This window comes from Porites lutea, chromosome 12, assembly GCF_958299795.1.
Source record: "Porites lutea chromosome 12, jaPorLute2.1, whole genome shotgun sequence".
Lineage (NCBI taxonomy): Eukaryota > Metazoa > Cnidaria > Anthozoa > Scleractinia > Poritidae > Porites > Porites lutea.
This window is the reverse complement of record NC_133212.1, coordinates 19,915,876-19,942,520: the sequence shown is the minus strand read 5'-3', so window position 1 is coordinate 19,942,520 and position 26,645 is coordinate 19,915,876. Positions and strand designations below refer to the sequence as shown.

Below are 26,645 nucleotides of genomic sequence, written 5' to 3'. Positions count from 1 at the left end.
ATTGAAAAACTGGCAGTACTATAGTAAACGAAATATCAAGTCTCGATCAGTTGCCCTAGGGGGGCATGCCAGTGCTATAAAAAGTAAGGAATATAATCGCTTCAAAGTCACCTGTATTCAAACCACACAATACTGACCCTCATCAATTTTATGAAATCTTTATTTTCACCTCTGGAGAGGAATTGCACAGTCGGCTTTGATAATTAACCGCTAAGCTAAGAAACTAAATGAAAACTTTGACAATTCATGACGTCATCGTTAGATTGTTAAAGCAACCCAGCAGCTGACCGAGGGTAGAATTTCGCAAACAAGTTTTACCGCTCCAAAACTGTTAGCTGACAGTTTTTCATCCTTGCCCCACGGCCCTTTAATCTGAAATTCCGCCATTTGAATCTGTTCAAAAGAAACCATGTTTACAGGTTGAGTTTTGTCTTTAATTTCATAGAGAACGTTTAAAGCTTCTGTTTTGTTATTAAAGGTTTTGCTGAATGTCACGCCGCTGATAGACCTTGTACTGGAGTAGGTCGTTTTCACCGCAAACTTTCGTTGTTTCAAGGTCTTCCTCATTCCATAAACGGTCTTTTTGTTCAAGCTGGGAGGATTTTTCATCTTAAAAGTGTATTCAACCGCCTTGTTTATGTTCTTCAAAGTTGATGCCATGCCTAGCAAAGAGAAGAACAGAAAAATGGCGATGAGAAGTTTTGTATCTCGATCCTAAAAAAGCGATTGCAGAGGAGAAAAAAAAATTGAACAGCTCGGATCTTTTATTAGACATTTTAACTTTGATTATTAATTTCATTACGAAGTGTCGGCTCAAGCCGGGTTTCAAAAGGGGCAGTTCAATCATTTAAATTATTCGATTAATAACTCCGAGTAGCAGTCGGTTCTTCAAGTAAGTAGTTGATCTCGCAATACGTTCATACGAATGGAATGTACTTAGCACTGCAACGTCATCAATCCATCATAATTAGGATCCGCTGCCCGACCATCGACTCGCCCCCGATCAGCTCTTACAACCATCGTCGTCATCAATTTTCATTACATATGGACGGGTTTATGAATTCGAAGCAAGCTTCAGCGCTCCACTTTTTTCAACTAGGACGAATCCACACAGACGGAGAAAAAGCTTGCGATTGCAATGAGATGCGTAAATAGGCCCTATTGTTGTAAATTGCGTGAACGTTGCTGCACAGTTTTCTAAAAGTGGTTTTTATCCTCTATAATTTCAGTGTAATTTTTACAGATTTTCATTTTGATTGGACATTCTTGAACTGAGTAAAAGAAAAGCTGATCCATACTTACTCTTCGAAAGAAGTTGCATTTCAATTGGATAGTGATCACTAACCTTGGATGCCTGCGTAGAATGAATTGTATTGGTAATTAAATAACGTAAAATCCAAGTTACATGGGCTGATACAATTTCGTAAGAAGTTTGCCGGATGGTGTTATTTCCTGGGAAGCGTATAAGTTTATATGTCTCAAACAACCTAATAACGACACGTACTTAATTTGGAGTCAAAGAAAAAATTCAAAGGTCTAGTTTTAACTTATTACAGAACAAGATATATATGTTGTGGTGCAATTTTATCCTTGGTTTAAATTTTGTTTCCCTTTGTTTTAGCGTATGGTAATGGCTGATAATAAGTTTAAAACAAAAGGAAATAAAATTTAAACCAGGGATAAAATTATTGAACCACAAAATATAAAGAGAGATACATAAAGATGGGGCCAATGACCGTGGAGGACGTACTGGTAACCGAAATAAAATTCCTGTCTACGATTTGGATAGGATTGTAACCGGGGGGGCTATAACAGAGATGTATGCAGTTTTTTTATGCAATAGATAAAATAGGACGACTGCATGCAAAAACTGGAAAAGAAAAAGCAACAAACAATAAATATACGAAACCATAGTTTCCATGACGCCCAAAACTTGATCATATTCAAAACTCCCCGCACTTGATTCAACTATGGATTCCAAGATGCCATCTCCGGCAGCAACGAATCTGAAATATAAGCCACATAGGAACTAACACTTTAATTACACCCCAGTATGCCTTAGATCAAAATTCAGGATCGAGGATTCCTTTTGTTATGTTAATTCTGAAAAGCAAATGACAACGAGCGAAAGCTCGGTGGAAGAGGTTTTATTCGAAAGGTATCCAGTAGATAGCGCTATCCAACGTTTGAACAACCAGCTAACAACCGGGGCCTGACTGACAAACCTGAGGCCGACGATGCACATATTTTATCGCCCTTCTCGCTCTCTCCATCAGTACTCCGCTTTACAGGTATTTAAAGCTATTTAAGGCTACACAGAAACGAAAGAAGTCGAAAAAAGGACTGAGGTCAACACTAGGTAACTCCAGCACAGAAGCGCCGCGCACTTCTCATGAAACAAAACTCATTTTTACAAGAAAGGTCTACAATTAGCCTCGTTTTAAAAGTGAGGGTTGTTGGAATTCAGAAATGGCCTATTTTACCCACCGATCATAAGCACAATGTCCACCTGCCAGAGTAGTATCAACACAATCAGAGATCAGCCAATGAAATCGTTTGTCATTAGCCAAGCGATTTGTCCGCCAATCGTTGTCACTCATGTAGCTACAGGCTGCGTTTAAGTCCCCAAGAATAATGACATCTGTTATACTGAGCCTCTTGATGACGTCGTCATATACATTTGCGAGCTCGTCGATTTCCTGAGGGGCTTCAGATGGAGAAGTGTGTATGGCAACAAGGACAAAATCCCTGACATCTGCAATGCAATGAGATTCCGCCCGTTTAGTTCTGAACAACATCTGTAAAATTATTTTTTCACTGAGAATTAGATTTGCAATGTCATCCTCAATATTGACAATATTCCCCGGATAGAAAGGAACGTTGGGAGATTGTGTGTAAACGGTTTACAACAACGAGTGCAACTTGTCGCCGTAGATGGGTTGAGCTGGGTTGGACATGAGAAAAAGTACTGGAATTAACTAGGAAAAAGATTATTACTTCCTTGATTTCGTTTTGTACCTAGCTTAAGATAATACTCAGTTTGCAGGTACTTCGAGACCAATTTCTTTCTTTCAACTTTTCTGGTTTCTGGCCGGGTCATATACCTACAGAGGGGTCATCTACAGCATTTTTTCTGAAAGAGAGGGTGCCGAACATAGCAGGTGTCTGCCTCGCGATAATCTTGTCAGTAAACATCAATCTCCATGAAGACTACGAATACTATTTGCCACTTCATTCTGTGACCCAAATATACAGGAAAGCTTTCAGGTATATACATATCCCACTTATGGGACCATTGATAAAACGAGACCATCACTTACTTGTCATTGTCGACATGAAGTGCACAATGAATGGCTCCCTTTCAAAAGTGTCGTTCTTCTCGCTCTCCTGGCCATCATCGTAAACGTAAGATTTTTTAACAGATAAAACGTCTCTCCTGTGGGCGAAAAAGGACCACCACTGAAAACGTAAAACCATTAAAATAGCCTGCATATGTTCGCCAGCATATTACCTATATAAAATTGAGCATCTTCCTTTGCAGCTACAAATTCTTTTGAAAATATTGTTCCGCGTGGTATATACTTCTAATTGAGGAGAAGTACTGAATGGCTCAGAAACTGAATATGATCGAAGTTGAAATACTCAGTCCAATATCAGAGACGGCGGAACCTGATTTAAATATGGAGAGGGGTCGATGGAGTGGGGTTGGGCTGCCTATAGCTAGAGACTGGAAGTGGGAAGGCTGAAGAGAGTCTTGCCTTAGTATTAAAGAGTCTTTGTTTTTTCGTAAACGTGCGGCTTCACTGTCAAGTAAATTGACACATCGTCATCACCAGTACTATTTATTCGCTAGAAATCATCGTAATACCTTCTGATTGCGGGCTGAGAGCTTGCTGAGAGATTTTTGGCACACAAAATAACTCTATAAAAATAGTCTTTATGAGAGAAACTATCCACTTATCACCTGTACAAAAACGCGTATTGCTCTTTGCTGAAGGTTCTTCCTAACCGAGGGCTTATTTCCAGGTCATATTGGCCTCTTGATGATGCTCTGTAATATGTATAAAAAAACAACAGCAATCAGACAAAATAATCTCGTAAAAAAACCTCGAACAGTATTACGATTGAGTAGGATAGAGTCTGATAGAGGTCTGGGGCCCGTTTCTTGAAAGTCCCGATAATTAATGGGCCCGTAAAGCTGTTGTTGTTTACATGCAAGATAGAGGTTTGAATAGTTTTGCATCCAACATAATAAAACTATCAGTTAATGAAACAAAATGAAGCCGTTCAGTTAGCCAGGACCTGCGCTCTTATTCTTTATATTTCGATTTGAAAATTTGATTTCGGGCCCGAAAAGTTACGGGAATTTTCGAGAAACGGACCTCAGGGCTCAGTTTCTAAAGGCCGATGAGTGCTAATCCAGTATTAAAATTTGAATCCACGGGTGTGCTTACTTTTCCATAGATTGTTATAAATATCATCAGTTTTCTGCCAAAATAACGGGATTTCGGAGTAAACGCTCGACAGTATTTTATAAGCTCCAGCTCCATTTTACAGTCGAGAGTACTGCTTAAAATTTGTCTTCACCCGGGGTTAAACTTGATCGTCTTTTGAAGAACTGGGCCGACTACAGCAACGGAGGCCACTTAAACACAACTTACTAGAATAAAGGCCGCGATGAGAAAGGCTGTGCAGGCCGCTCTCTCCTCCGTAGAGGCCTCTTTGTGTCGTAGCGAGGCTGGGGAGAAAGAAAAAGAGAGCGCGGGGGCATGATGGGAAGGGGAAGGCTCCGGTCTTTTACCTCTTCCCATCGTTCCCCGCGCGCCTCCTGTTTTTCCATTACTGCTATTTTTATTGGGATACCCAGCGGGAGCCTCTGCGGAGGAGAGAGCGGTGCGGGAGAAAGGAAATAAACAACATGGGAGAGGTCTAGAATTAGTCCCTCTGACCGACCCTTGAGTGGAAAAAAAAAAACAACAACCTCGTTCCCGTTCCTCGCGAAATTTTGGTATAGCTGATAATGAACTGGCACTAAAATGCACTGGTCTCAGGCCAGTTCGCGTTATCGGAGTATGCGGAAAAGGCTCAGAACCGGGCGCGTCCGACAGGCTTACCCCACATCCGAGAATTCGTGATCACTGATGACGATTAGGAACCAGGCTGGAACTGGCCCACATTCGAGGCACGTCTACGGCTCGACTAACTCAATAGCAGACAGACATCCTATTTTTTAGCACGACGATTTTTAAAAGCTATGCAGCTTTAATAGGTTCGTGGTCGTGGCCGTAATAGCGCGCGACCACAACTGAAGAACCAATCTTTCTGTCCAATTTCTCTCCATCTCCACTTTGCAGTCTAGTCTTTCACCCCTTTCCAGTATCTCTCTACTTTCCACTCTCTAGTTAGAGATACCATGTTTCTTTTTCCAGAGAACGAGGGCTACCCTCATTAGTATACACCAACACTCACTTGTTTACCAAAGACTGTAAGTCCATAATTGCTTTTCCTGAGATATCACGAATTTCCTGAATGAGAATGACGTCATATCGAAGAATAATCTGCAAAACGGAAAAAGTTGTAGTCTGGAGATGAAACACTGTGTCTTGCAAAAAGGAAACAAGCATATATCAGGAGCCCATATATTCAAACAAATGTTTTGGTTTGCAGAACCTCTATCGGGGGCTAATTAGAAAAAAATGAAAATCCCCTGTCACTGGGGCTAAAAATTGGAAAAAAAAAATTGCAAAGAAAATACATTTTTCACTGTATAAAACTGAGTGAGGGTCCGTTCAGTCCGGGATTTTGTGACCAGGCATCAATAATATGGATCCGTCCGTGGTATCCGTACCTTCCTCCATGACCACGGCTTTCCCAAGCTAGGCTTAGTGGCATAGGCGTATGGGCCGGGGGGGGGGGGGCGAGGGGGGCTGCAGTCCCCCCAATTTTGGGCAACTCAGATTTTAGGCACGAGAAAACTTGGGCAAAGCCAGTTTTTAAAGACGTCTCAATGTTTTTAGTTTTGAAGAGATAAATATTTTCTGTTTTAACCTGAAGTCGGCGTAATAATCTAGTTACATTGACACGAAACAGTGTGAAATATGCTTAGTGGGGAACCGCGAACTTTTAAAGCAGGATGTTGGAGCCAAGTGAAGCGCAATTGGGGAGCCATTACTCAGTGCCCCCGCCTTCCTCAATAATTGGCCTCTTCCAGGCTCCGAGCTAATCGGGTCTGCGAAATTGAGAAAGCATGAATAGGTGGTTTTCATGCAATCTCGGGAGACACAAATAACAATGGTGAAATGAACAAATGCTGGTGGACAAACAAAGCGAGCTAATGAGCGATCTTTTGTTTACCGTCCACCAGCATGGCGGCGATGACGTAACGTGAAAACCACCTATACGAAAATAAAACGTGAAGAAACTTATCCCGCGCTGATATTTTCGCGTACCTTTCACTTACGTGCAATCCCTACTATGTGAGAGCCTGGAACAGGGTACTTAACAAGAACCCCATCCATAAATGGGGGTACATTGGTCTGCCGGCTTGAGTGACAATTTTTTTCCGTGACATAACATAACAGGATGGCATAGCTATCGATCCAGATCAACAGTTCATAACAGGACATGGCTCTTGGTCCAGACTGATAGTTTTTGCCGATTACTTTTATGGTCCTCCAACTCTTATGTATTAAAAATTCAATCCTCTTCTTCCCCGTATTTTCCAGATGTTGGATAAAGTAGATAGCGTTATTCAAGTTCATGGAACGTCTTCACAACCGTGACATACAGATCCATAAATGTCAAATGACCCCAGAGAAATATTTGCATGAACGCATGCTTTACGCTTGATTGGCTTTCTGCAATAATTTTTCTTTATTGATAAATAAGCACAAAGCACAGGTTAACGATAATAGATGCCAAAGCCAGAGGCTTATATGGCGTTGGTCAGAGAGTTACAATGTGCTGCTAAGTTACAATGAAAATAAAAATTAATAAGTGCAAGATTGTAAAATGTAAAGAATGTAAAAAAATAAATAAATAAAAACACTACTTGTCCTCGAATCGTTTCTGTTTGTCCTCTTCCAAAGGACTTGAAGGAAGAAATTGTTTGCTAAGACCCGAGAGCTGAAGCTGAAGTTTGTATTCGTTCTTGCATTATTTTTTTTGAATTCATTATATCACCGGCTAATCTTTGACACGGCAACTCCGAACACCAGTAATTATTCGCGTTGGCTTTGCATTGAGCGACTGGGGAGGAGGCAGGCGTATTGAAGGCTTGGTTACCTGCGTATTGCACCATTTTTGCGGAAGAGGTAGGCAAATGGAGGGAAACGAATTGTCTTACAGTGAGTATCTGAAGTGTAATAATGCTTGCGTGAAGGTTACGATCAACAGATATAGTGGGCTGCGTTTAGGGACTCTAAGAAAACTTCGTGATAACTGCTCTAGCTTTGTCGAAATAGTTGAGGAATTCTTGCGAAGTAGTGGTCCTCATGGAGACGAACTAGACGAATGGCTGAAAGCCCTTCGTACCTTAATGTGTACTTATTTGCAGTCCATAAATTATATGTTGAATCAGAATGAGTTGGCTAAAGCTGAGAAATGCGAAGCTGTTGATTTGTCTTCATTGACAGCGGTGTTCAGACGCATTTTTGCCATCAAAGGAATAGATCAGCTCTACCACCTTAAATTGTTTAGGTCCTGTAAAGGCTGTATCGACATTATGCGACTGCTTGAAGCACTAGGTGAACGATGTGATCTAAGACATCTAAACCTTCGTTTTCGCCTCTCACTCATACTGCACTATTTCATATTCCAAGTAGTAACTGAAGCTGGGAAAATTCTAGCCAGTGTTGGTTCGGGGAAAAGTTACACTGCTTTTGAATTGCCGTTCCAACTCACCTTACAAGATTTCGAGCCTGAGGAAATCCACCACGGTTCTGAGTTTGTGATTGCTGATGGGTTTGTAATAACCAATAAGCATGTCATTGAAGAAGCAATGAATGACGAAACCTCAGTTATTCGTATTCTGAATGAAACCATCGGCGAATTGCCATGCGTGGTGGTTCACTGTGATACATCTAAGGACTTGGCATTACTTTATTGCCATGGTCTGAATTTAAAGCGACATGGAATTTGTCCATTTGCGTTGTCTAAAGAAGCTCTGTGGCCAAGCTTGTCAGTATTTTCCTTTGGTTATCCATTAACCCATCCGGGAAGAAGTGCACTCTTTGTCAAGGGTTATGTTTCTGGCTTTGTGGAACGTTATGGGCGTGAACCTTTAATAGTATTAAACTGTGTTGTGAATCCTAGTAATTCAGGTAGCCCAGTGCTTCGTAGAATTGACGGTGATTTAAAAGTGGTTGGTGTGGTCGCACAAAAGCACAAGAAAGACATTCTGACTGTGGAGGAGATCAGCATTTTAGAAGAAGAGCGTTCTACATTGCAAATGAAATGTGCATCTGATTCAAGGGATCAGTTCTGGAAATCAGTGTCATTAAAAATGTATGATGCCTTAAATGAGACACATTGCCAGTTTGGTTATGGCAATGTGGTGCCAGGTCATCTGGTTGTTGAGTTTTTAAGTGATCCATCAATAACTTCCATCATGGATTTTCTTATAGGAAGCACTGTGCATTGAGACAGAGTTTGATGTCCAAGGATGAACATCTTGTGATTGGTGAAAAGACAGAATTCCTTATAGCAGGAAGAAGACAACAACTTAAAAAGCGAATCTTAACAGAATATCTGTTGGCTCTCAGAACATTTAAATTTTTAGCTGTAGAAGCTCTGGTCAAGAACTTTGGAGTTTCACTAGACAACACTGAGGGGGGCTTTGGGGAGTCACCCAAAACCAAAATACCGTAAGAAAAATTGACAAATACTGAAACACCATGTCGAAAATAGATGAAATACCGTTACTGCATTTATGATTGGTTACGCTTACTTAAAGTTGTATCCATCTCATTTGTTTGTTTACCTCAAGCCATGTATGCACCAGAGGTCAACCTCAGACATTGCAAGAAAATATGAGAAGACCTCGAATAGATCAATACAATGATTGAAAAGCCCAGTCATTGGATCCTCTACCAATTTCATCATAGATTAACTGTCAGAAATTGTTTAATCATTTTCTATGAAGTATAAAGTCTTCAAAATATTAACTTTTATTTAACTGTATAGCTTACTCAATTTACTGTGTTGTGTGTCGCACAATGTACCAACCTATTTAGACAGGAGAGCACAAGAAAATGGTACTGTTTTACTGTGAAGGATCTTCTCTTACCGAATACCATTATCAAAAAGGATGAAAAACCGCATACCACAGGGCCATATGATATCGCAATACCGCACATTAAAATCGAAGTTACCAAAATACCGCTTGAAAAACATGTTTGGCACGTTTCTTGATAGACTTGAAGAGGTTGTGGTTCTGGTTGTGCGCAACCACTACAACTAGTAATGTTAAGTCCTGAAAGTGAGAGAGACACTGGGCGCTTTCCATTTAGGAAAAAACCCCGGAAATTTCGGTGGGAGCAAAAGTGGAATTTCCGATTGGTAAAAAGTTGTTCCATTTGGTCTTAAACCCTGGTACGTCGCGGTGTGCCCGACCCTGGACCTGGAACTGGTACAAACTACGAGAAACGTAAATGGAACACGACATTCCGTTCGGAAATTCCAGCCGGGAAAACGGGCCCACCTTTTTAGATTTTCCACTTTTTCTGGGAATTTTCCAGTGGGACGAGCCGACGAAACGTGTTCCATTTACCACCGAACCAGAAATTCCGGAATTTTTGACTAAATGAAAAGCGCCCACTAATCCATGCTTTTATCACTTCTAACCCTTTGCTGAAGGCCATTTAGTAGCAGAGAAAAAGGAATTTTAACCAAATCTTCCTTTTTGGAAAGTTTTTTGGCCAGTTAGCACATGGTAATGGTTCAAAAAGAGGTTTCCAACACTAAGGGTATAGAAACGATAATATGCATGGGTCCATATGGACCTGAAATGACCAAAGAGTTATTGACGTACCGCATTGATATCATATACCTGCCAACTTATTGACTTGAGTCAAGGTTTTGAGATTTTTATCCAATTCCAAGTGATAGGATTTTTCACAGAGGACCTTTTAAAGACTCGTGAAAGATTTTTGAAGAGTTTCAAAGTTCTCAAAAAAATGACTATCCCCCAATGTCTAAAATGAGTCAGTTAAAGCTCAAAGACCTCAAATTTTTCACTATTTTTATGGTCTACATGCAGGAGTGTGTGGATGTGAGATTGAAGTCTTTGATCTACAGGTGTAAGAATCATAGCTAAGGGGTGACGGTTGGCAGGTGTATTCTAAGCAACATAAACGTAAAAAAATTCAGAATATAGCAAATTAAAGCAAAAAAGGTGTTTAAAGGTATGTTCCCATCCTGTGGGAACATGTCTTATATTTCTAGACATTGACAACTTGTTGAGCGATGAAGACCATGTGCATTGGGAGCAGGCCAATTTGTTGAGTTCATGTTAACCCATGAAGGGATTGAAAGATGAAGATGATGTGACCTGCAGAAATACAAAATATTTTAACTGAAGATATGATCGTCGCAGTGGTAATTGCAATTTAAGTGAACCAAGTGCAATAATGTTTAAATATTCAGCCAGTGTGCTTTTTTCTGTAATATCTCATTCACTGTCATAATGAAATAATGCCTCAGGGTTTTCAACAAGTTAAAGATTTGAAAGAGTCATCTTCCTTGCTTAAACTGATAATGCAGGTCGACAGTTTTCAAAAGCAAAATACCCTCTCACAGCTGGGTCTGGAAGTGCTCCAAACACATAAAACATTTGCAATATTTCAGGCAAACTAAAGTTAAAAGTACAATAATATTGTAACATGCTGCAAAACAAGTTTTTTCCCTCTACACTGTACATGAGCAGACCATGTTGTGTAGGCAGTTATCAAGAGGTGATGTAATGGTCTTAAGGCCAAACAAACATTGGAAAATTATTTGAAATCATAGTAATAGTTATAGTTTCTAGAATACCTTTGTGTTGTATGTATTAACTTTACTGTAAATATGTGTAATTTTAGAAAATTTCACTACAGTATTAATACAACTTAATTGCAATAGCTTATACAGTTTCATTTTAAGTGTTACTTATCACCTTCAGTTAATTTATAGTTAACAATTATTCCTCGAGCCCAAATGGGCTCTGAGTCAATAGTCAATGAGGCCAAAAGGCCAAATGGGCTATTGACTCAGAACCCATGAGCCATTTAGTAAAATCCAACCAAGTGGTCAAAAATATCTAGAAAAAACAACGTTAGCTAGCAAAACGCGCTTCAGCCACCACTGTTTGGTTTTCAAAGCCGGCCCTTTTTGCTACTAGAAGGCTATAACAAATACCCTAATAGGAGCTCAACCAATCAGAAAGCAGCATTGATAATAGACCACTAGTTGGATTTTACTAATTCTAAATAGAGTTTGATTGTTGTTTGATTAAAATGTTGTTATGTGCATATGGACATTAATTTGCACAATATAAAATGATAGACAATCAAATATTTCCAGAAACTCATAAGGGGTTTATGGGTTTCTGATATTACTTATATCAAAAAATTATTCACCCTCAGCAGGGGCGCAGCCAGTCGTTCAACTAGTTGGAGGCCTGGCTGACTCATTTATTTACACAAATCCTGAAAATTGCATGCATGACTAGTACACACTGATCTCACCAACACTTAGACCTCTGAAGCTTTTTAGCTCACCCCAACAATGCATCATTTATTACAAGTGGTAAACCTGGTAAAGTGATCAAACCAATAATTTGTAGGCCCGGGTCTACAGGTCTATTAGCTTACTACGCCCCTGCTCAGTGTAAGAACCTGTAATATTCTCAGGTAGAACAAAAACAAGCAAGTTAACACAATAGAGCCAAGGAAACTAATAGCTACTAAATAAGTAGGTAATGAATAAAAAGTAAAACATACTAGTTGAATAGCATTGTAATTTAAGGACAGGTAAGCCATTATAACTGGTACAAAAATTTCCTAGCTAAAGTACCAAGTCTGAAAAGAATCACTCCTTGTAAGATGTATTAATAATTCATTAAAGTTAAGATGAAGCGAATCCTGTGTTCTGATTGGCTACCCGAGCAGGCAAGATGGGCCTTTTTGCCCGCTTTGGCTTTCCCGCGTTTGTTACGCAAGGAAAAGTTCTCTTTTTCTATAAGAATTCCTTTATGATTGACCAAACTTGTTCAGTCAAGATAGCTGGTAATCTCGTACCGAGTGCTGCGCAATGGAGAGCGGAGGGGAAAAAGAGGAAGAGGGTGAGAGGAGGTCAGGGAACAGGTTCCCTCGACCACGCCCCGGTCTTCTTTTTTTTTCCTCTCGGTTTATTTTTTGCCCACGCTCACCTTTCTCAATTGGAATAGGCAAATATCCCGCCTGATCTAAACTCACCCTAGGTCGATAACGCATAACTCCCAAACGCACGCTTGCTCAACACTAAAGCCTATCTTTAATCACGAATATCGTTTAAATTCTGCGAAAAAAAATGAGAGTTGAGCTTCAGTAAGCCCGGGAACATAAAGGATCGTCCGGAGCCGCGTCGTCGACAAATTAGAAATTCGATTGCATGTTAAAGACGTCTTGCTTCATCCTCAGTGTAAGAACCTGTTTAATTCAATGGTGACGTACAACAAAGATATCAAAGAGGTCAACACAAAAGAACCTAGAAAAACAAAAGGTGCGTAACGAAGAAAAAGTTCACAGGTTCTTATACCGAAGTACACCCGAAATCTTGGTGTTTAATGACTATTCCAGCTTATAAATTGGCTTATAACGCAACCTACCTTAACAAGAACTGCAGGCACTCCAGGATAATTCATTTTTCGTATGCCGAACGTCTGTACGTTGAATGCTGCAAGCTTCAGGTTTGATGAATACGAAGGGTTCACATTTCGCGTCCCGTGTAGGTGTCTCGATAAGATCCGTTCTTCTTGTTTCTGATTTACATATTGGTGAGTATTGACGAAGCAAAACAGCATAGTATAAAGAAAGATAAACCCCACCATCGTCGATCCTTCAATGAGCACAGCTATGCCGGCCACGTTACTGATTCTTGTCATCAGTATACTTCTTTAGAACGTCATTTCCAAGGAGTTTTTACTCCTATCTACATAAAGAACTCAGCTGTACACCCATAATAGTGTTTAGTAAAATGCTTTTCAATCTAAATTTGTCGTTCATTATCGGCGGTAAGATAAGTATCAAGTGTATGAAGAACCAATATTTACATATGTAACGAGGTAATGTGTATGAGGCGTGTCAAGGACCAATAAGTTACGAATAAAATGCAAACAAGATTGACTATTGTTTGTGGATCAGTGAGAGAGTGAAAAGCTTTCGAGGGTTTCAGGAGCTGCGCTTTTAACTCGTTCAAATGTATTTTAATGTATTTTCTTTTGTTGGAGTATTTCTCTTAAAAAGGACATTTTAAATACTGTTTAAAAGGAAGCTAAGATGAAAAAGTAGACAATTTTCGAGGGTATCAAGAAAAAATTCAACTAACTGGTTAAAAATAATGTGTTCCAGTTATGCAGTTAAGTGACAGAAACGACAGCTTTCCGGGATCTCTTAACAGGCTAAAATGTATTTTATCCGATGCTGTGTCGCTGGTGACGGTTTAGAGTTAATTCTTTTATAACAATTCTACACGCAGATTTTGTTTCCTTTAAACTCATTGTGTTAATTAACGCCGGTTGCAAGACGTTTTGAATCCGGTGTCTGAGCTCAAAAACTTGTTTAATTAACCAAATAATTCAAAATGTGACTGGATTTCCAATTTTAAAACAAATTTCTCTCTAACATCACAGCAAAAAAATAGTAGTTGCGGGAATGAAAGAAATAAAAATCAAACAATTTCGATCATGTCGTCTTCAGTACGATGCCAGCAAGAGGAAAACTTCACACAATTTTCTAATTATCATTTCAATCTCAGAACTCAATACCGAATAAGAAAAACTTGGAGCATTGCGCTCTCTTTTTTTAAAGAAGGATTTGTCCGCTAAAAACTAGATTTTTTCTAAGATTTAGGTAACTCCTTTTTAGAGAATTAGAATCAGATATCACCATTTGTGTTCAGTCAACTAATTTTTCTGCTTCTCTTTTAAAGACTGACTAAAGTTAACATGGATTGATAGGTAAATCAATGGTAATTATTACGGGGATATGATGAAGATGACGGAGAAGATGATTGGAAGAAGTGGCAGGTTGAGAATCATTTTAAATTATCTAATGTATGGAACTTGAAACAAGCCTTGGGATACGAAAACGAACGATAGTCGTGCAAATCAGTCATAACTTATTTAGTGCACTTTGTCTAGCTAACACTTAAAAATAGATTTCCCGAGGTAAACTCAACTCGACGCGCAATGATTTTGGCCAGAAATGACATTCTATGGGAGCTAAACCAGTGAAACAGACTGCCAAATAATATCTTCTTTTATTTTCTCCCGTATCATCTGTATAAAAATCGTCTCCACTGCCACTGTGCAAAGGCAACTGAAGATACCAATTTTCGTCAGTAAACCTTATTGCTATCTTGGTAAAGATCATTTGACAAAGTTTTAGAGAGGTATACCTTTCAAAATTGAACATAATTATGCTGGGATGCAATTTTTATGTCCAACAAGGAAAGAATTAAATCTCCTGAGATTGTGACATGATATTATAAAACACAGAAGGCGAAAAAAGTCTACTTACATCAACTTAAAGAGAAGTGTGACGTCACGTTTCTATGGTAGCAAAATTTCTGCATCTCAACAATCTTTATTCACAGAGACGGCCATTTTCAGTGTCGAGCTACCGTTTTGTTCCTGAGTCTAATCATGCACAGGAAAGTGAATCATGTCAATTTTTTTCCTGCAATATTTGCAGGGCCACGGTTTGTGAGATTCAGAAATGGATACCATGGCAACGTGACGCAACGACTCATCTCCTCTCTATTGTGCCTTGTCTATGCTTATAAAAAAAAATGCAATGTATGACGTCAGCAAATAAAATCGCCTTTGCTTAAATACCATAATACTCTTTAGCGTTTACGTTTAGGCTTATCACACCTAGGAGTTACCATCCCACCCTCGTTGAGGGCGCGCTTGGTTCCAAGCCTCCTCTGTTCATTCGGATAACGCGAATTGGCCTGGTGGCGAGGCTGGGGTAGCTATTAAATGATGATTTCTGACTAAAAGCAAACGCCGAACCGTTCTCTAGGCCTATGAATCCAAACCGGAACGACAACTTAACTCCGTTTAGAACAGTGGAAATATGTCTTCTTGAAGACGCGGCTAAACTTGCACTTTAAAGAACATTATGGTATTTTTGAAAAGGCCTATTAAAACCTGAAAACGGCCTACCGAAAAAAACCTTAAGTTAACTTCCTTTAGGAAAACTGATAGGAAAGCTTTACGTAGTGCTTTACCAAAAACCCAAAAATGAAATTTACGCACTTGATATAAATATATTCTCTTTTATGCAAAGTTCAATTCAGTACCAAACCCTTAATGTGAACTTATTACGAGAACAACGACATAGAATTGTTGTTTCAAGTTGTCAAATGCACTCACAATTTTTACTGAAACAGACCTAAAAAGGCTCGGTTAGTCGCGTGCTTAGGTTTCTGCCGGTTTCACCAACGTAAGAAGCCTGGCAGTCGCAGCATTTGATCTTGTATACTGCTCCCTGTCTGTCCTCCGGTTTGTCTTTGTCTTTGACATTAGTAAGCAGTCGCCGTAAAGTGGTTATCGGTTTGTGTGCAACGTAACACGTATATTGTAAGGTTGTAATATACGTGCAATAGTTTCAGAGGTGCCTCTGATGTACGGTATAGTTACTGTGAGTGTTCCGTATTCTAGGGTAAATGACTGTCAATTGTAGCCTCAAAGAGCAGTCACTAACACCTGAAGGAGAACTTAAGTTTATTTTCCTTTGGGCTATAGTTAGGCATTGATTTGGCAATTAAAACGGCACTGATTCTGATAACTACTTGGGCTAAATTGTGACCGTTGATGCCCCTTGTATTGATTCTAAATGGCCCAAAAATGGGGCCATTTTATAGAATACCAAGAACCATTATAATCCTTGTGGATGGGCTGTTATAAATAATTAAGGTCCAAAACGGCTCTGGAAAAAAATTCCATTTTAGACATAATGGTACCGATTTAGTCATAGAAAGTACATTTGCTTTTACTCCACATTGGGCTAACTTGGCCACGAAATATGGGCCAATTTTCATCTTAACCTGAAGGTATGAAACGGCTCTGTAAGGGCTGAATTGACTCTTAAAATGAACCACTTCAACCCTATCTGAAACCAAACCTACCCCCTATTTTTTCAGAACAGCCCTTTTGCCTGTTCGTTTTGGCCACTTAACAGAGGGCTATTTCTACCCTGTTTATTGGGGCCAAAACGACTCCATTCTAAATGGGCTACTTTAGCCCCCAAAATAGTACTGTATTTTACTCACCGAAACGGCCTCATTTTTGGGACTAAAACAGATCTTTTGGATTTAGAGTGTATTCTTTTGTTTACTTCTTCATCGCCTTGCCGTAAGGATCAGTTCGCCGTTTCATATTTTTGTATAGTAACGGAGGCCACTTAAACACAACTTACTCGAATAAAGACCACGATGAGAAAGGCTGTGCAGGCTCTCTCCTCCGTAGAGGCCTCTTTGTGTCGTAGCGAGGCTGGGGAGAAAGAAAAAGAGAGCGCGCGGTAGTATGGGAAGGGGAAGGCTCCCGTCTTCTACCTCTTCCCATCGTCCCCCGCTCGCCTCCTATTTTTCCATGACTGCTATTTTTATTGGGATACCCAGCGGGAACCTCTGCGGAGGAGAGAGCGGTGCGGGTGAAAGGAAATAAACAAGTCCAGAATTAGTCCCTCTGGCCGGCCATGGTGAGGAAAAAGACCAACCTCGTTACTGTTCCTCGCGTAAATTTTGGTATTTCTGATAATGGACTGGCACTAAACCGTAGTAATCCCAGGCCAGTTCGCGCTATCCGCCTCCGACAAGCTTGCAGCGTGATCTCGAGACCATGTTGCAAGCTTGACAGGCTACCTCACATCCGAGATCACCGAGGACGATTGGAAACGAGGCTGGAACTAGCCAACATTCGAGACACGTCTACGGCTCAACTCAATAGCGCGCGACCAAAAATAAAGAACCAATCCTTCTGTCCAATTTCTCTATCTCCACTTTACATTCTAGTCTTTTTCCCATTTCCAGTATCTCTCTACTTTTTCCACTCTCTACTTCGTGATACCCTGTTTCCTTTTCCAGTGAACGACGGCTACCATCACTAGTATACGCCGACACTCACTTGTTTACTAAAGACAGTAAGTCCACAATTGCTTTTCCTGAGGAATCACGAATTTCCTGAATTAGAATGACGTCATATCGAAGAATAAACTGCAAAATGCAAAACGTTTAAAATTGTAGTCTTGATATCAGATGAAACACTGTGTCTTGCAAAAAGGAAACAAGCATATTTCAGGAGCACACATATTGAAACAAATGTTTTGATTTGCAATTAAAGCTACATCGGGGGCTAATAAAAAATAACGAAATTCCCTTGTCACTGGACCTAAAAATTGGAAATTTAGGAAGAATGCAAAGAAAATACATTTTTCAATTTATAAAACTGGAAGTAAAAGACGTCTCAATTTATCAAACTAAAAACATTGCTACTAACAATAGCACAGTCAACTCGCGAGTTAAAATAGTGTTGTTTAATAACAGTGAGGGTCCGTTCAGTGGGAAAGTTTGTCACAAGGGATCAATAACCTGTACGCATTATGGACCCGTCCGTGGTGTCCACGGGCTTTCCTAAGCTAGGCTAAATGGTGCTGGAACCAAGCGAAGCGCGAACAGGGAGCCATCACTCAGTGGCACCAGTTTCCTTAGCAATTAGCCTCTTCAAGACTCCGAGATAGTCGGGCTGCGAAATTAAGAAAGCCGTGAATACGAAAATAAAACGTGAGCAAACTGATCACGCGCTCATATTTCGCATGCCTTTCACTTACGCGTCATTCTTACTATATGACAGCTTGGAACAGACTACTTACAACTGTAATAATTAATTGAAAAATCTCTCAAAGCTGATCTCATTCTCGTCCCCAGAGCCACTCGGCTTAATTTGTAACCGACTCGTTCCCCGACCACGTGACCAAGAAACGACGGGCTCTGGGAACGAGAATGAGCTGATCCCTCTACCTCAGACGTTTCCTTGTGTCCCCGCAAGGGACCACGGGAAGGAGAAATAAGAGAGATGACAAGCTAGGGGCGCTTTCTATTCGACCAAAAATTCCGGTAATCTCGGTTGGTACATCAAAGACATCAAATGGAACGGATGATTTAAGTTTGTTCCCACCGGAATATTCGGAACCAGCTTTGAAGGTTCTGGTCATTTCGGTAGGTCGGACCGAAATGTCCCTAGCACAGCTCTTTTGTATCCTGCTTACAAAAACAATAACCAAACGCGCGGTGGCTTGGGTCGAGTCTGTGCAACCGGAATGGACCGTTTCTTTGGGCACGTGGAAATTTCCCCACTTCTCGCGCTTTGCCAACGCGGCGACTCGCCCATGTTTAATCTTTTCCCGCCTTCCTTTGCTCGCCACGCAAAAAGTGATCGTGAGCGACTGGGGACGAGGTAGCTGCATTGAAGGCTTGGTTACCTGGGTATTGCACCATGCGGAAGGAGGAAGAGCGGTTCTTCCAGTGAAATGGAGGGAAACGAATTGTCTTACAGTGAGTATCTGAAGTGTAATAATGCTTGCGTGAAGGTTACGATCAACAGATATAGGGGACTCTGTCCAGGGACTTTAAGAGAACTGCGTGATAACATCCCTTGGTCTAGCTTAATCCGCTTTGTTGATAGACTCTTTATAGATCCTCATGTAGAACAGTCTTTCGTTGCTTCTACCTTCATGATCATAGGGGTGTGTGTTTATTTTATTCATACGTTAAATCAGAATGTGTTGGATAAAGCTGAAAAATGCAAAGCTACTGATTTGTCTTCATTGATAGTGGTGCTCAGACGCATTGTTGACATCACTAAAGGAATAGATCAGCACTTCCCTTCATTAGCCCGTGTCCAAGTGGCTGTATATATGGCGCGACTGCTTCGAAAACTAGTTGAACAATACGATCCAAGACATCCAAGTCTTCGTTTTTGTCTTTTACTCATGCTGCACAATTTCATTCTGCCTGAAGTAATCAAAGCTGGGAATCTTCTAACGAAGCAACCTCACCTTCGAAGGATGTCCACATTCAACGAACAAGATTTTGAGCCTGAGGAAATCTACCACGGTACTGGGTTTGCGATTGCTGATAACTTTGTAATAACCAGTAAGCATGTCATCGAAGAAGCCATGAGTGACGAAACCTTACAGATTTGTATTCTGAACGAAACCATCGGTGAATTGCCTTGTGTGGTGGTTCATTGTGATGCAGCCAATGACTTGGCATTACTTTATTGCCATGATCTAAATTTAAAGCAACATAAAATTTGTCCATTAGATTTGTCTGAAGAAGCTCTGTGGCCAAGCTTGTCAGTTTTTTCTTTTGGTTATCCATTCACTCATACAGGGAGAAGTGCACTCTTTGTCAAGGGTTACGTTTCTGGCCTCAAGAAACGATATGGCGATAATCGTAAACCTTTTTGGGTATTAAACTGTGATTTGAATGCTGGTAATTCAGGTGGCCCAGTGTTACGTAGAATTGGTGATGATATAAAAGTGGTTGGTGTGGTCGCACAAAAGCACAAGAAAGAAATTCTGACTTTAGAGGAGCTCAACATTTTAGAAGAAGAGCGTTCTACATTGCAAACGAACTCTGCATCTGATTCAAGTGATCAGTTCTGGAAATCAGTGTCATTAAAAATGTATGATGCCTTAAATGAGACACATTGTCAGTTTGGATATGGCAATGTGGTGCCTGGTCATCTGGTTGTTGAGTTTTTAAGTGATCCATCAGTAACTTCCATCATGGATTTCTTAAAGGAAGCGCAGTACATTGAGACAGAGTTTGATGTCCAAGGATGAACATCTTGTGATCAGAGAAAAGACAGAATTCCTGATAGCAGGAAGAACACAACAACTTAAAAGGTGAATATTAACAGAATATCTGTTGGCTCCCAGAAAATTTAAATTTTTAGCTGTAGAAGCTCTGGTCAAGAACTTTGGAGTTCACTAGACAACAGTGAGGGGGGCTTTGGGGAGTCACCCAAAACCAAAATACTGTAAGAAAAATTGACAAATACTGAAATACCATGTCGAAAATAGATGAAATACCAATACTGCATTAAAATTTTATGATCAATTACGCCTACTTAAAGTTGTATCAATCTCACTTGTTTGTTTATCTCAAGCCATGTATGCACCAGAGGTCAACCTCAGACATTGCAAGAAAATATGAGAAGACCTCGAATAGATCAGTACAACGATTGAAAAGCCCAGTCATTGGATCCCTTACCAATTTCATCATAGATTAACTGTCAGAAATTGTTTAATCATTTTCTATGAAGTATAAAGTCTTCAAAATATTAACTTTTATTTAACTGTATAGCTTACTCATTTTACTGTGTTTTGTGTGGCACAATGTACTGACCTGTTTAGACAGGAGAGCACAAATAAATGGTACTGCAATACCGTGAAGGATCTTCTTTTACCCAATACAGTTAGCAAAAAGGATGAAAAACTGCATACTACAGGGCCAGATGATACCGTAATGCCGCACATTAAAATCACTTCTGAACCTTTGCTGATGGCCAATTTATTAGTAGCAGAGAAAAAAGGAATTTTAACCAAATCTTCCTTTTTGGACAGTTTTTCCATCAGTTAGCATGGTAATGGTTCAAAAAGAGATTTGCAGCACCAGGGGTATAGAAAGGATAATATGCATGGGTCCATATGGATCCAAAACATACCGTAATGCTGCACATTAAAATCAAAGTTACCGAATTACTGCTTGAAAAAACTTATGTGGCCCGTTTCTTGATAGACTTGATGTGGTTGTGGTTGTGGTTATGCACAACCACCACAACCAGGTAATTTTAAGTCCTGAAAGTGAGAGAGACACTAATCCATGCTTTTATCACTCCTAACCCTTTACTGATGGCCAATTAGTAGCAGAGAAAAAGGAATTTTAACCAAATCTTCCTTTTTCGACAGTTTTTCCGTCAGTTAGCATGGTAATGGTTCAAAAAGAGATTTCCAACACCAAGGGTATAGAAAGGATAATATGCATGGGTCCATATGGACCCAAAACAACCAAAGAGTCATTGACATACCACATAGTTATCATATACTTACCAACTTATTGACTTGAGTCAAGGTTGTGAGATTTTTATCCAATTCCAGGTACTAGGATTTTTCACAGAGGACCTTTTAAAGACTCGTGAAAGATTTTTGAAGAGTTTTGAAGTTCTCAAAAAATGATTATTCCCCAATGTCTTAAATGTGTCAGTTAAAGCTGGAAGACCTCAAATTTGTCACTATTTTTATGGTCTACATGCAGGAGTGTGTGGATGTGAGATTGAAGTCTTTGATCTACAGGTGTGAGAATCATAGCTAAGGGGCGACGGTTGGCAGGTGTATTCAAAGCAACATAAACTTAAAAACATTCAGAATATAGCAAATTAAAGCAAAAAAGGTGTCTAAAGGTATGTTCCCATCGTGTCGGAACATGTCTTGTATTTCTAGACATTGACAACTTGAGCGATGAAGACCCATGCATTGGAAGCAGGCCAATTTGTTGAGTTCATGTTAACCCATGAAGGGATTGAAAGATGAAGATGATGTGAAATGCGGAAATACAAATTTTAACTGAAGATATGATCGTCGCAGTGGTAATTGCAATTTAAGTGAACCAAGTGCAATAATGTTTAAATATCCAGCCAGTGTGCTTTTTTCTGTAATATCTCGTTCACTGTCATTATGAAATAATGCCTCAGGGTTTTCAACAAGTTAAAGATTTGAAAGAGTCATCTTTCGTGCTTAAACTGATAATGCAGATCGACAGTTTTCAAAAGCAAAATACCCTCTCACAGCTGGGTCTGGAAGTGCTCCAAACACATAAAACGTTTGCAATATTTCAGGCAAACTAAAGTTAAAAGTGCAATAATATAGTAACATGCTGCAAAACAAGTTTTTTCCCACTACACTGTACATGAGCAGACCATGTTGTGTAGGCAGTTATCAAGAGGTGATGTAATGGTCTTAAGGCCAAACAAACGTTGGAAAATTATTTGAAATCATAGTAATAGTTATATTAGTTTCTAGAATGCCTTTGTGTTGTATGTATTAACTTTACTGTAAATATGTGTAATTTTAGAAAATTTCACTACAGTATTAATACAACTTAATTGCAATAGCTTATACAGTTTCATTTTAAGTGTTACTTATCACCTTCAGTTAATTTATAGTTAACAATTATTCCTCGAGCCCAAATGGGCTCTGAGTCAATAGCCAATGAGGCCAAAGGCCAAATGGGCTATTGACTCAGAACCCATGAGCCATTTAGTAAAATCCAACCAGTTGGTCAAAAATATCTAGAAAAAACAACGTTAGCCAGCAAAACGCGCTTCAGCCACCACTGTTTGGTTTTCAAAGCCGGCCCTTCTTGCTACTAGTGGGCTATAACATATAGCCTAGTAGGAGCTCGACCAATCAGAAAGCAGCATTGATAATAGACCACTAGTTGGATTTTACTAATTCTAAATAGAATTTGATTGTTGTTTGATTAAAATGTTATGTGCATATGGACATTAATTTGCACAATATAAAATAATAGAAAATTAATATTACTTATATTAAATAATTATTCACCCTCAGCAGGGGCGCAGCCAGCCGTTCAACTAGTTGGGGGCCCGGCTGACTCATTTATTTACACAAATCCTGAAAATTGCATGCATGACTAGTACACACTGACCTCACCAACACTTAGACCTCTGAAGCTTTTTAGCTCACCCCAACAATGCATCATTTATTACAAGTGGTAAACCTGGTAAAGTGATCACACCAATAATTTGTAGGCCCGGGTCTACAGGTCTATGAGCTTACTACGCCCCTGCTCAGTGTAAGAACCTGTAATATTCTTAGGTGGAACAAAATCAAGCAAGTTAACACAATAGAGCCAAGGAAACTAATAGCTACTAAATAAGTAGGTAATGAATAAAAAGTAAAACATACTAGTTGAATAGCATTGTAATTTAAGGACAGGTAAGCCATTATAACTGGTAAAAAAATTTCCTAGCTAAAGTACCAAGTCTGAAAAGAATCACTCCTTGTAAGATGTATTAATAATTCATTAAAGTTAAGATGAAGCGAATCCTGTGTTCTGATTGGCTACCCGAGCAGGCAAGATGGGCCTTTTTGCCCGCTTTGGCTTCCCGCGTTTGTTACGCAAGGAAAAGTTCTCTTTTTCTATTAGAAATCCTTTATGATTTACCAAACTTGTTCAGTCAAGATAGCTGGGTAAAGGTAAAACAGAGTGAGATCTGGGTACGAGATTAGACAGCTGGATATTGACCTTTTATGGGCCGAGACGAAAAACGAGGCCAGTGTCCAGTTAGCCTGCTCCAGGCGAGTGCTGCGCAATGGAGAGCGGAGGGGAAAAAGAGGAAGAGGGTGACAGGAGGTCAGGGAACAGGTTCCCTCGACCACGCCCCGGTCTTCTTTTTTTTTCCCTCTCGGTTTATTTTTTGCCCACGCTCACCTTTCTCAATTGGAATAGGCAAATATCCCGCCTGATCTAAACTCACGCTACGTCGATACCGCATAACTCCCAAATTCACGCTTGCTCAACACTAAAGCCTATCTTTAATCACGAATATCGTTTAAATTCTGCGTAAAAAATGAGAGTTGAGCTAAAGGATCGTCAGAAGCCGCGTCGTTAACAAATTAGAAATTCGATTGCAAGTTAAAGACGTCTTGCCTCATCCTCAGTGTAAGAACCTGTTTAATTCAATGGTGACGTAGAACAAAGAAATCAAAGAGGTCAACACAAAAGAACCTAGAAAAACAAAAGGTGCGTAACGAAGAAAAAGTTCACAGGTTCTTATACCGAAGTACACCCGAAATCTTGGTGTTTAATGACTATTCCAGCTTATAAATTGGCTTATAACGCAACCTACCTTAACAAGAATTGCAGGCACTCCAGGATAATTCATTTTTCGTATGCCAAACGTCTGTACGTTGAATGCTGCAAGCTTCAGGTTTGATGAATACGAAGGGTTCACATTTCGGGTCCCGTGCAGGTGTCTCGATAAGATCCGTTCTTCTTGTTTCTGATTTACATATTGGTGAGTATTGACGAAGCAAAACAGCATAGTATAAAGAAAGATAAACCCCACCATCGTCGATCCTTCAATGAGCACAGCTATGCCGGCCACCTTACTGATTCTTCTCATCAGTATACTTCTTTAGAACGTCATTTCCAAGGAGTTTTTCCTCCTATCTACATAAAGAACTCAGCTGTACATCCATAATGGTGTTTAGTAAAACGCTTTACAATCTAAATTTGTCGTTCATTATCGGCGGTAAGATAAGTATCAAGTGTATGAAGAACCAATATTTACATATGTAACGAGGTAATGTGTATGAGGCGTGTCAAGGACCAATAAATTACGAATAAAATGCAAACAAGATTGACTATTGTTTGTGGATCAGTGAGAGAGTGAAAAGCTTTCGAGGGTCTCAGAAGCTGCGCTTTTAACTCGTTCAAATGTATTTTAATGTATTTTCTTTTGTTGGAGTATTTCTCTTAAAAAGGACATTTTAAATACTGTTTAAAAGGAAGCTAAGATGAAAAAGTAGACAATTTTCGAGGGTATCAAGAAAAAAATGCAACTAACTGGTTAAAAATAATGTGTTCCAGTTATGCAGTTAAGTGATAGAAACGACAGCTTTCCGGCATCTTTTAACAGGTTAAGACCCTGTTTACATGGAGTGGGGGACCCCGGTCTAGTGGGGTAGGTTTCTTTTGTTTTGTGTCCCCCAGAGCGTGAAAACAAAAGAAACCAACCCCACCAGACCAGGGTCCCTTACTCCATGTAAACAGGCCCTAAATGTATGGTGACGGTTTAGAGTTAATTCTTTAATAATAATACTACACGCAGATTTTGTTTTCTTTGAAATTGATTGTGTTGATTAACGCCGGTTGCAAGACGTTCTGAATCCGGTGTCTGAGCTCAAAAACTTGGTGTTTAGTTAACCAAATAATGCAAAATGTGATGAGGTTTCCAGTTTTAAAACAAATGTCTCTCCAACATCACAGCAAAAAAATAGTAGTTGCGGGAATAAAAATAATAAAAATCAAACAATTTCGATTATGTCGTCTTCAGCACGACGCCAGCAAGAGGAAAACTTCACACATTTTTGTAATTATCATTTCAATCTCAGAACTAAACACCTAATCAAGAAACTTGGAGTATTACGCTTTCTTTTTCTAAAGAAGAAATTGTCCGATAAAAACTAGATTTTTTTCGCTAAGATTCTAATATGTGACTCCTTTTTTGGAGAATTAGAATCAGATATCACCATTTGTGTTCGGTCAACTAATTTTTCTGCTTTTCTGTTAAAGACTGACTAAAGTTAACATGGATTGATAGGTGAACCAATCGGTAATTACCGGGAATATGATGAAGATGACGGGGAAGATGATTGGAAAAAGTGGCAGGTTGAGAATCATTTTAAATGATCTAATGTATGGAAGTTTAAACAAGCCTTGGGATACGAAAACGAGCGATAGTCGTGCAGATCAGTCATAACTTATTTAGTGCACTTTGTCTAGCTAACACTTAAAAATAGATTTCCCGAGGTAAACTCAACTCGACGCGCAATGATTTTGGCCAGAAATGACATTCTATGGGAGCTAAACCAGTGAAACAGACTGCCAAATAATATCTTCTTTTATTTTCTCCCGTATCATCTGTATAAAAATCGTCTCCACTGCCACTGTGCAAAGGCAACCGAAGATACCAATTTTCGTCAGTAAACCTTGGTAAAGATCATTTGACAAAGTTTTAGAGAGGTATACCTTTCAAAATTGAACATAATCATGCTGGATTGCAATTATTACGTCCAACAAGAAAAGGATTAAATCTCCCGAGATTGTCACATGATATTATAAAACACAGAAGGGGAAAAAGTCTACTTACATCAACTTAAAGAGAAGTGTGACGTCACGTTTCTATGGTAGCAAATTTCTGCATCTCAACAATCTTTTTTGACAGAGACGGCCATTTTAATTGTCGAGCTACCGTTTTGTTCCTGAGTGTAATCTGTCATGCACAGGAAAGTCACTCATGTCAATTTTTTCCCCCAATATTTGGGGGGCCACGGTTTGTGAGATTCAGAAATGGATACCATGGTAACGTGACGCAACGACTCTTCTCCTCTCTATTGTGCCTTGTCTATGCTTATAAAGCAAAATGCAATGTATGACATCAGCAAAAAATCGCCTTTGCTGAAATACCATAATACTCTTTAGCGTTTACGTTTAGCCTAATCTCATCTGGAAGTAATCATCCCGCCTTTGTTGAGAATGGCGCGAATCACTGAAAATAAATGAGGATACTATCGCGCTTGGTTCCAAGC

At 39.6% G+C, this 26,645-nt stretch overlaps 1 protein-coding gene across 1 annotated transcript; it reads right to left on the bottom strand.

Annotated features, from left to right (window-relative positions):
- Window positions 1-144: 144 nt before the first annotated feature.
- Window positions 145-24,688, bottom strand: LOC140953583 (deoxyribonuclease-1-like). The gene is made up of 8 exons (XM_073402998.1): window positions 24,182-24,688; window positions 17,369-17,457; window positions 3,965-4,051; window positions 3,321-3,436; window positions 2,488-2,755; window positions 1,910-2,006; window positions 1,303-1,354; window positions 145-662 (listed from the first exon to the last, which is right to left on the bottom strand). The coding sequence occupies exons 1-8, from the start codon at window positions 24,455-24,457 to the stop codon at window positions 259-261; spliced, it is 1,389 nt and encodes a 462-aa protein (XP_073259099.1). The 5' UTR covers window positions 24,458-24,688; the 3' UTR covers window positions 145-258.
- Window positions 24,689-26,645: the final 1,957 nt, after the last annotated feature.

Excerpts from the sequence above, each read along its gene's own strand:
- LOC140953583 (XM_073402998.1), bottom strand. The coding sequence starts at position 24,457 with ATGAGAAGAATCAGTAAGGTGGCCGGCATAGCTGTGCTCATTGAAGGA. Across the intron at positions 17,458-24,181 it reads TGCCTGCAATTCTTGTTAAG|TTTATTCTTCGATATGACGT; the intron begins GTAGGTTGCGTT and ends TGCATTTTGCAG. Across the intron at positions 4,052-17,368 it reads TTACTGTCTTTAGTAAACAA|AGCATCATCAAGAGGCCAAT; the intron begins GTGAGTGTCGGC and ends TACATATTACAG.